Source organism: Triticum dicoccoides, chromosome 3A (genome assembly GCF_002162155.2).
Source record: "Triticum dicoccoides isolate Atlit2015 ecotype Zavitan chromosome 3A, WEW_v2.0, whole genome shotgun sequence".
Classification (NCBI taxonomy): domain Eukaryota; kingdom Viridiplantae; phylum Streptophyta; class Magnoliopsida; order Poales; family Poaceae; genus Triticum; species Triticum dicoccoides.
In genome coordinates this window covers 112,789,995-112,800,388 of record NC_041384.1, presented here as the reverse complement: position 1 = coordinate 112,800,388, position 10,394 = coordinate 112,789,995, and the positions used below count along the sequence as shown (strand labels likewise).

The 10,394-nt window shown below is 52.6% G+C and overlaps 1 protein-coding gene across 1 annotated transcript; it reads right to left on the bottom strand.

Annotated features, from left to right (window-relative positions):
* Window positions 1-544: 544 nt before the first annotated feature.
* Window positions 545-3,070, bottom strand: LOC119267464 (beta-glucuronosyltransferase GlcAT14B-like). The gene is made up of 3 exons (XM_037548848.1): window positions 1,714-3,070; window positions 1,541-1,616; window positions 545-1,456 (listed from the first exon to the last, which is right to left on the bottom strand). The coding sequence occupies exons 1-3, from the start codon at window positions 2,507-2,509 to the stop codon at window positions 814-816; spliced, it is 1,515 nt and encodes a 504-aa protein (XP_037404745.1). The 5' UTR covers window positions 2,510-3,070; the 3' UTR covers window positions 545-813.
* Between the last annotated feature and the right edge of the window lie 7,324 nt (window positions 3,071-10,394).

Genomic DNA, 10,394 nt, shown 5'->3' with positions numbered 1-10,394 from the left:
ACGGCGGGTCGGCCGGCGGGCGTATCTTGGAACGATAAGATTTGGGCGTTCTATTGGTAGCCGGTGCTGCCTGGTCTCCGTAGACCACTCGTAATGGTCTTGTCTCCTAACGGCAAGATGTGTGCTTCTACGGTCCAGGTGCTGCCATGGCACCGATCGGGCAATCAATCGAAAGCTCGAGAAGCGGTGATCGCCAACATCCTCCACCTGTTTTTTCTACTGCTCATCTCCGACAGCAACCCTGCTGCTTGCTTAAGCGTTAAGAGTTCAGAGTCGAGGTCTCCTTTATCCTGTTTTTCTTGCGAGACGACGGTCGGACTCCGGCATCAGTTTCAGTCTTCAGACTTGTTTACTTCACATCATCTGTACGTGTTTTTTAATCGAATCCTTCGATTGATTCCGGGAGAAGTTTGCACAGGATTTTATCTGGACCCAGCATTAACTGGAGCAAGAAACTCCCATGACCACATTGACTGAACCACCTTTCTTTTCTACTGAAAATGTGATTAAGAAGAGGAACAACATGTGTCCATCTAATGGGTGATTGATGGATCAGTTAAAACATTTAAACATTTTTCCTCCTCCTGAGTCCATACACCAGCAAACCAGAGATGAGTGCCGTAATAAAACCAATAATGTACCACGAAGCTCTCTACTATATTTCTCGCTCTATGTATGTATGTATGCCATACGGTATGTACGCCCTGATGCATGATTTTGTACAAACGTCGAAGGAAACGAGCACACCACACAGTGCATGCATGACGCTAACCTGGCTTGCACGCACGACCGACCATGTCAAGCCGACCTTAGCTACTTGCACTGGCGGTTCGCGAACGCCTCCGACCTGACGATCCGGTCCATGAGCCTGCGCAGCCGCTCGGCGCCGGGCCCGGGCCGGAGCACCCAGTCCTCGTCGCCGGCGGCGCCCTCGCAGTCCCCGTTCTCGCCGCACCAGCCTCCCCGCACGAACATCCCCGCCCCTGCCGTGCCGTTCCCGCCGCGGCCGCCCAGCAGCTGGGCGTCGATGGCGTCGAGCACGGGGTCGTCGCGCGCGAACTTGCGCGCGAACGGCGCGTCGCTGCGCACCATGCGGTCCATGTCCCCGAGCGTGAGCGCGTGCGGGTGCTGGCGCGGCGGCACGTCCCACTGGATGTGGTGGAGGTCGTGGTTGGCGACGGTGGGCACGAACCGGGGCGCGTTGCAGAGCACCGTCTGGAAGTAGCCCTCCGGCGACGACACGAAGTTGGCGTAGTACATGAGCAGCGTCCGCGGCAGGTTGTCCCACCCCCACACCACGTACTCGGCGAAGTCCCGCGTCAGCGCCACCCACGCCGACCCCGTGTACAGCCGGAACGCCGTCGGCAGCTCCCGCCGCCCGGACGCGTAGAAGATGTCCTGCTTCTTCGACGCGTACAGCCCCGGGTCCACGATCAGCGGCTGCGCGCGCTGCCCCCTGCACATCAAGCCAAGCCACGGTCAGTCGCCGCCGTGGATCGCCGGCCGGAGGGGGGGAAGAAGGGGAGGGGAGGGCGCTCACTCCTTCCAGCCGAGGCGGCTGGTGTGCTCGACGAAGTTGACGTTGCGCGGCAGCGTCGAGAATACGTGCAGCACATCTGCGGTTGGTTGGTCAGCGGATTCGATTATGGTTTATGGATAGATGAGATGGCAATATTTTAAACAGTTTTGCTGGGGAAAAAATGAGGCGCGTACCGTCCTGGGACATGAGCGGGTAGTCAGAGGCGGAGAGGTTGATGAACCAGTCCCAGTCGCGGCTGCGGCGGAAGAGCACGGCGCAGGCGTGCAGGGTGTTGGCCACCATGGTCGGCCCGCGGTAGGTCACCATGTTGGCGCGGCGGATCACCTCCACGTTGCCGACGCGGCGGAAGACGGTGCTGTTGGCCACCCGCGCCGCCAGCTCCAGCCGCTCGCCCACGGGCGCCTCGCGGTCCAGGTGCACCACGTAGAGGTTGCGCGGGTGGTAGAGCGCGTGCAGCGCGCGCCACAGCCGGTCCAGGTCGCCCTTGGACCCGGACACGAGGTACGCCAGCCGCGGCACGCCGGCGCCGGGCGGAGGCGGCGGCGGGGCCTGCGGCTGCTGCTGGGCCTGCGGCGGCTCGACGAGGGCGGCGCGGCCGGCCGGGAGGAAGGAGAAGAAGGAGGCCGAGACGGGGGACAGCGACGACGACGACGTCGTGACGGTGAGCGTGACGGCGAGGAACAGGAACACGGTGATGGCGCCGGAGAGCGTCCACCTGCTCTCGAGCAGCGTCGCCACCGCGCCGCTCGGCAGCAGGGACGACACGCCGCCGCTCGGGAGCAAGGACGAGACACCGCCGATGCCGCCAGCGCGCGGGGACTTGCTCGACGCGGAGTAGTGCTCGCCTCCGCCTCCGGCACCACCGCGCGGAGACTTGGTCGACGGGGAGTACTGCTCGCCCCCGCCACCCACGCCGGAGCCGCGAGGGGAGGTCTTGGCCGACGACGGCGAGTGGTGCTCGGCCCCCATGCCGCCTTGCTCGCCTCGATCGCCCGCGCCCGCGCGCGCGCTATGAATCACAACTGTCAATTCTCCCGAGGATCACGTACGCGAACCGCCACCGAGCCCGCTATGTAGGAATAGGATACGAGGTGCAAAGAAGAAGAATTCCTTGTTGCGATGGACACGGCCGGTGGACGGACGTCAAGTGGGGAGGGGAATTCGGTCGCGAGGTTAGGTCAGGTTAATCCCGGCCCCTTTGATCCGATCAACGGGGCTTGAAAACGAGTGGAATTGAAGGCGATGGCGATGCAACTGAGCAGACGACCCACGAACAGACCTATTGACCAGTTGCTGCAGCACTCGATCGATCAATCCATCAATCCATCAACGACGACAGCGCCTTCGTCACAGAGGACGATGAAACCAATCAGCCAACCAAGAAAAGGAAGATCGATTGATCGAGCGATCTAGTCGAGCAGAGAGAGGGAGGGAGGGAGAAAGTAATGGAGAGTAGATCGATGGTGGAGGAGGGGGGGAATGGCAGGTATTGCGGGGGGAGCGGTTACTATTAATTGTGGCCGGAGACGAGGATCATGAGACGATATATAGTGCGCGGGAGAGACTCGACCGAACAAAGGTTAACATATTTCGGGCGGAGTGGCGCGCGGCGGCCCGGCAAGTGGCGGAGCTGCCCCGGCTAACACGGCCGTTACCCCGAAATACCATCCCATCCACCGCCCCGTACCGTACGCGCCCTCCTCTCCTTCTCCGTACGCAATGCGCTCCCTCCCCCCTGCTCCCTCGCTCCACACACGCAAATATGCTCTCCCTCTCCCTCGTCTCGTTGCTTCTGTCGCATCACAATGCACCCGATCCTCTCCCACTCGCCCTCTCTCTCGTCCGGAGAAAAGGTCCTCCAAAAGTCTAAACCTTCCCTAATTGTTCCGAATCCCCTGCTTTAAGGGCATCTATGACCGGACGCCTCGTATCCGTTCCGAACACCCGAGCGACCTGCCTCCACAGTAAAAATTCACCCGACCCGCCGCACCAAAACGCAGCCCAAAAGCCCGGGCTGATTGGAGCCCCATACCCGGATATGGAGATGCGGTCCACTATGGTTTCACATATATTCATCCCTATCCGCACTCCAAATCAAACCCTAGCCACTCCACTCCGTCCTCAAGCTCTTGTCGGGTTCTTCCGCATGGCCGGCAGTGGATCCAACTCTGAGATGTGTGGATCCGTCGACTGGGACCTCGTCCCATGCGGGGTCGAGGAGGAGATGGTCGTCTGTATGGCTCTCCGTCACTCCCGGGAGGAGTGTGCCCGATCGCGGTCTGACTAGATCAGGCGGGAATCCATTGCATCAAATGGTGCTTGGATCCGCCGAGGCTGGTGGCAGGAGGCGTGTGGCTACGGCCTCGCCGGGAGCGATGACCATTGCCTGGAGGCGCAACCCCTTTGTTGTCCCATCGTCCCCGCGTCGTCCGGCTCCGGGTCGGAGGTCAATGTTGGCATACCCACGAACCACATGCTAATATCGCGAGGCATGTCCGCCATGCGAGGCGCAAGGCATGCGTGGCCATGACAGCCCTCGAGACGGAGGCCACGAAGGCGGAGTTGCATGCAGGCACCTAGCGTCGCAATCTAAGGAAGGTAGCATCAGGCTCCGATGAGAAAGAGTAGGTTATGGGAGACGGTGACGCCTCATGTCTCATGTGGGACAGTCCGTGTCCCATGTCCTACTCTACCTCGCCGGTGACCAGACCTTCACTTCGCGGGTCTCACGGCCGTCAGACAGGGACACCGAGGGAACAATAAGGACGGTCACCAGCGAAGATTTAGATTAGGTTCTACGTTGCATGTGATTGTATGAATTTGATGGTTTACAAATGAGGTACCCTGTTATGACATCGGATATTTGAGTGTTAAATAGTCACTGGCCGCAGACATTTTGGGCCAAATTTAGCTAGGTCCGGTTGTAGATGCTCTAAAAATTCCAAAATAAGGAGAGAAGTAGGGGATGTCTGAGTCGTGGACAACCCGGCTCCACCGTCAAACCCCACACCTCACTCTTGGTCCTCTCTCTCATGTTTCTTTGTCAATCTCGTCTGCACCACTGTCCACCCTGACCTAGTTATCATCGTCGGGCCGCTCCACCAAGACGCCGCTGCAACTCGAAGGCCGACTTCATGACGCGATTGCTCTCCTCGTCACTGGTGTTAACCGAGCCCTCCCACCTAGAGGTTGTCGTTGGGTCGGTCCTCCCATCTCTCCACCTCGCATTCGACGTCCCACCTCACCTCTATCTCCCAACACTCCCCTCCACCATCATGGTATGTCCCTCTAGCAATGACTTCCATGTCGTACACAACACACACCATGCGTTCGGTGAAAAAGATTGAACATAACATGGGGTATGGATTTGTTGTTCAATCGCAAGGAACATGATGGATTCAGAGGATGAATTTATAATGGTGTAGAGTGTTCTTTAAGAAACGGAGAAGGAAGAGGAGCATATTCACAACTTGAAGGATTCTATGTAGGCCCCGACATCAATTTCTTAGTCGACTTAGGGCAATGGGTCATGTTGATCTCTACGGCAGCTACTTTGAAGTTGAATCAACCTTTGACGATGGCTTCTTTCGGCATCAATTCTGGATGCACCTGAATATGTTCTTGCGCATTGTGGAGAGTGTGAAGCGCTACGAGGATTACTTGATGTTGAAGAGGGATTGCACTGGGCTACTTAGGTTCTCTTCTCTCATAAATGCACAACCGATATCAGATGGTTGCATATGGTCCATTCTTGGCGCCATTGATGTGTACATTCGGATGCCTCGAAGCATGTGATCAGATTTGCCGTTGCAATGATGATGGTGCTTGGAAAATGGTATTTTAGAGAACCTAATGCCGAGGACAAAGCCTCAATGGGCACATTTGTCAAAACAATCTCTAACTCACAAGGTAACAAAAAGTCACTCTTTGCCAAAATGCAAGGTGTGAAAAAGAACGTGGAGAGGGTACTTGGAACGCTCCAAGCACGTATTGTGATTGTTCATGGACCTACTAAAATGTGGGGTGCAAAGGCATTGTGGAAGGTGATGACTTGTTATGCGATCACACACAACATGATTATGAAGGATGAGGGCTTGGGTGCACGTAATATTGAAGTTGACTTCATCGAAGAGATTATCGACCTTCCACAACATTGATTGAGAAGCGCAGCGACAACTTATCAACAATCTAGTGGAGCGTATGTGAGTGCATCATGGAAACCAATAGAAGAGTATCTCGAAATAAAATAAATTTAAATTTACACCATAAATTGATAATGTTTGTGTTTAAATTGTGATGTTTATATTTCAATTTTTTGCGGTGTAGTATCATCTCTAAATTATTTAAATGATGAATATGAAAAGCTGAGCTTGGAGAAGAAAAATGAGGAACAAATGTGTGTGTGGAGGGGGCGGGGAGGGGGGTGGTCTACATACCATTATAATTGGCACATAAGTAGTCCGTATAGCTTGTTGAGAATTGCAGTACCATTGTACTATACTACTCCCCTCTTTCCGTCCCAAAATTCTTGTCTTAGATTTGTCTAAATACGATGAATCAAGTCACGTTTTAGTATTAGATACATCCGTATCTAGACAAATTTAAGACAAAAAATTTGGGATAGATGGAGTACTATTATAGTGGTTTGGACATGCGATTGTGCGCCTTGATATGAAGGTGTGCTCTTGTTTCTCTATCTCAAAGAATAAAAAAAAACTCGCATTCATCTCACAAAAAAAAACAAAAAAAAAAAACTTCCTCACCTCAGCCATGGAGAAAATGACAAGTGGCTCTTACATCCATCTCAAAAAAGAAAGAAAAAAAGCCTTGCTTTCTTTTAGAAGAAAAACAAAAAAATCTCAAAAAGAAAAGGAACATTTCCATCACAGCCAACCTGCACATGACACTTGGCATAGCTGGGTGCTCGCCCTCTCTTTTTCCTCCTTGATGAGATTCTATTCGCGTTATTTAAAGAACGATTCTTAGCTATAGTTCGGAATTCCATTGTCTAGCCCAGGCTAGCCGGAGACTTGGCGAGCATACACAAAGACGAGCCAATGATCGACCATCCCATTCCCGTCCCGTCCTACTACTATTAATCGTCATCATGGATCTACACCGGCTACGCACTAACGAACCGGCCTTCAATTCGAGTTTGAGAAGAAGAAGATGGTGAGTCTGACGGGCGACAGGGCTCTGCCTGTCGCTTGCCACGCCACAGTTCGCCATGCCATCAAGACACTCCGCAGAGCAGTGTGTGATCGCGTGTTAGTTTTAACGTGCTCCCTGTTGCTCCTAACCATACGGGCATACGGCTATCGGCACGTAGTAGTAGTAGAAATATCTATGCAAGTGTGCATGATTCGAGATGCTTTGGGGAGGCCTCTGTTTCGATTTGTGTCGATGGAGCTTTCATTATCACCTGTTAGCGTCAGTGGTAGCCTGGTAGGAGGTATGCTCCCGAACTGTTCGAAGCGTTTGAATTCCGTTCAAAAACGTGCCTGGCAAGAGTTTTAAACCGCTCGTTTGGTCATGGGTTCAGGGGTCTCACCGACAAAAATGCACTACTATCCAGAATGTCTTTCTTTTTTATTTTCTTTTTTGCAGTGGATGAAGAACGCCTTTCTAGTGTTGCAGAGGTGCTCACATTTACAAAAAATGAAAATACGTAGCATTTCTCTATGCAAGAGTGCGTCCGCAATCACAGGCTCCAAACTGAAAGAATATAGTGATGGATCTATGATCTTGAATGGTTTTCACCGAGACGGCATTTGTAATCCAATTCTTACCCAGGGCCAACAGTGGCACTATGGACCCGTGCAAAAAAATGGGGCACTATGGAGCCTATAATTTGAACTTGGTATAACTATATATAGCTGAGTAAAAAATATATCACATACCATAAAAGTTATTGAAAAAGCATAAACATAAAATATACTACCTCTGTAAACTAATAGAAGAGCATTTAGATCACTAAAGTAGTAATCTAAACTCTCTTATATTAGTTTACGGAGAGAGTGCCATCTTTAGTAAAAAAAATCTCTTAATACACTATGTATTTGTGATTATATGATACTTGTCCTCCAACATAAACAACTACTGAAGAAAAATGGTGTCGTGCCATGGGTTAACCCCTACCGAAACGTAAAGTGGTAAAGGGCAACAAATACCCCTCCCCCCTCCCCCCCTCTCTGCCAGATTCGCGTATGAATAAAACAATATAAAAACGGGTTTTTCATAAACAGTGATGAGCGTTTCACATGCGTGCAATTTCCGTGATGGAATGACATTCATGGAGATCTAGGGAGAAAAACAATGCTCCAAAATGCTTCTCATCAATGTTTGTTTTAAAAAAAGTCAGAATTTTTCAAACACTTTTATTCTTTTTTTTAGATTTTACTGCTCGCCCACGTGCATGTGAGCTCGGGGTCAGAATAGCAGAAGTGGCACCTTTCATTTATGGATAGCACTTACTTACTTACAAGAAGAAATACTAAAGTTGCATAGCTTGTGTGGTCGTGTCAACTCCACCCCCATAGTTTTCTGGCCAGCCAACATTGCAATTTTTCCATAATCACCCTTTTCTTCACTAAGTGTGCAGATGAAACTAGTTACAAAAGGGGAAAGTAAACCATGATAGCATCATTTTTTGGCACATTAAGGATGCATTCTCAGTGCAGATACATAACGGCAAATTACTAGGTGGCACGAGTGTCTACATACGACAGGATCGGCGGTGGCATTGTGGAGTCCCTAGTGCAAACTTATTACAATGGACTCAACGACTATAATATAGTAATAGAAATACTTTCAGGGGTGAGTGGTATATATTGCATACCATGAAAGTCATTGTAAAGGCATTCTCTGGGGCGTTCTACAAGGCAGCATCAGACATCATCCTGCATGATTGGTTGTCGGCTTTCCAGCAACTTTATGGTGCCAACGCATCCGGGATGCACAGAGTGAATGGGGCGCACAATGTGCTCCTGCCAAAGGTGGACATGCCCGTGTCGATGGCGGACTACCGGCCGATCAGTCTCCTGCATAGTGTGATTAAACTTTTCACTGAAGTGCTCGGAACGAGGCTGGCTAAGAGGACGGATGAGCTTGTTGCGCCGGCACAGAGCGTGTTCATCAAGGGCCGGTGCATCCAGGATAACTTCTTGTTTGTTCAGGGTCTGGCTAGGCACTTTCACCGTACTAACAGGCCGATGCTCCTGGTTAAGCTCGACATAGCTAAAGCGTTTGACACGGTGTCTTGGACCTACCTTATTGACATGATGAGGGCATGTGGGTTTGGGTAGCGGTGGTGCGACTGGACCTCGATGTTTCTATCCTCGGCCTCATCGCGCACGCTCATCAATGGGGTGGCTGGCCCCTCAGTTCGGCACCGTCGGGGACTCAGGCAATGTGATCCGATCTCACTGTTCCTCTTTGTCCTCGCAATGGAACCGCTCCAGCAACTCATCTCGAAGACCGTTGACATGGGCATATTATCAAGGCTTGGGGGGCGGGTGCCATCCGTCCGCATGTCGCTATATGCTGACGATGTGGCTATCTTCGTCAACCCCGTGAGGGCCGAGGTGGCGGCGCTGCACGATCTCTTGTGTGCATTTGGGGAGGCCACAAGGCTGCTGGTCAACTTCTCGAAGAGCTCCATCTTGCCAATCCATGGTGAAAAGTTCCATGTTGATGTGGTGGGGTCGCTGGGAACGCCGACGAGACACTTCCCTCGCAATTTCCTTGGTCTTCCGCTTTTCGCTTCGTAATCTACGTAAAAAGATTGACTTCCAACCGCTCCTGGACAAGCTCCGGGCTCGGCTGGCTTTCTGGAAATTCAAGCTTTTGGCTGCAGCTGGGCACCTAGTGCTGCTCAATGCGGTGTTGTCGGCGTTCAAAATCTACTGGATGTGGGTGCATGTATTGCCAGTCTGGGTACACCTGCAAGTTGACAAGATTAGGAGAGCCTGATTGTGGCAGGGGGAAGAAGCATGCCATGGAGGCCATTGCAAGGTGGCATGGGCTAGAATCTACAGACCGGAGGAGCTCGGGGGCTCGGGATTCTTGATCTTGACTGCTTCGGGGTTGCGCTTCGGATGCGCTGGCTCTGGCTTGAGCGTGCCGCCCCGGAGCGGCCATGAACTAGGCTTCCGGTGCCCTGCTCCAACCAGGAACGTGCGCTCTTTGTCATGGCGACCAATGCGCAGGTGCGGGACGGGCGCACGACGTCCTTCTCGTCTGATAGCTGGCTCCAGAGTGAGGCGCCATGCCTGATTGCCCCAGCTATCTCGGCGAAAGATACGATCAGTGCGCGGTGCCTTGACCGGCGGCGCATGGGTGCGTGACGTCCAGGGCCGCATCGCGGCTGACCACTTGAGCGAGTTTGTCAACCTCTGGGCCAAGGTTAATGCAGCGGGGCAGCTTTCGGAAGACCACGACGAGTTCGCCTGGAAACTCACCGATAGTGGGGCGTTCTCCACAACATCGGCCTACCAATTACAGGAACTGGCCGGCGCCTGATAGCACGATAGACTGGCTTGTTGGCATTTCAGCAGCAGCCGCTAATCGCAAGAGTGCAAATTCCTTGGTGTTGTTGGTTGCTTGGTCCATTTGGAATGAGCGGAATTGCCGAGTCTTCAGAGGAACAGATCGAGCAGTGCGAGTGGTACTCCAAGGCATCAAGGATGAGGTCATGGCCTGGCTGCTGGCCGGGGGAGACATTTGATGACGCGAGAGTAGTTGCTTGCTCTTCTGCCTCGTTTTCTTTTCCTATTTTTTCTTCGCTTTGTTTTAGGCGACTTGGCTCGCCATTTGTATAGTTGGCGCTCTTCCGCCGTTCTTCTTTGATAATGAA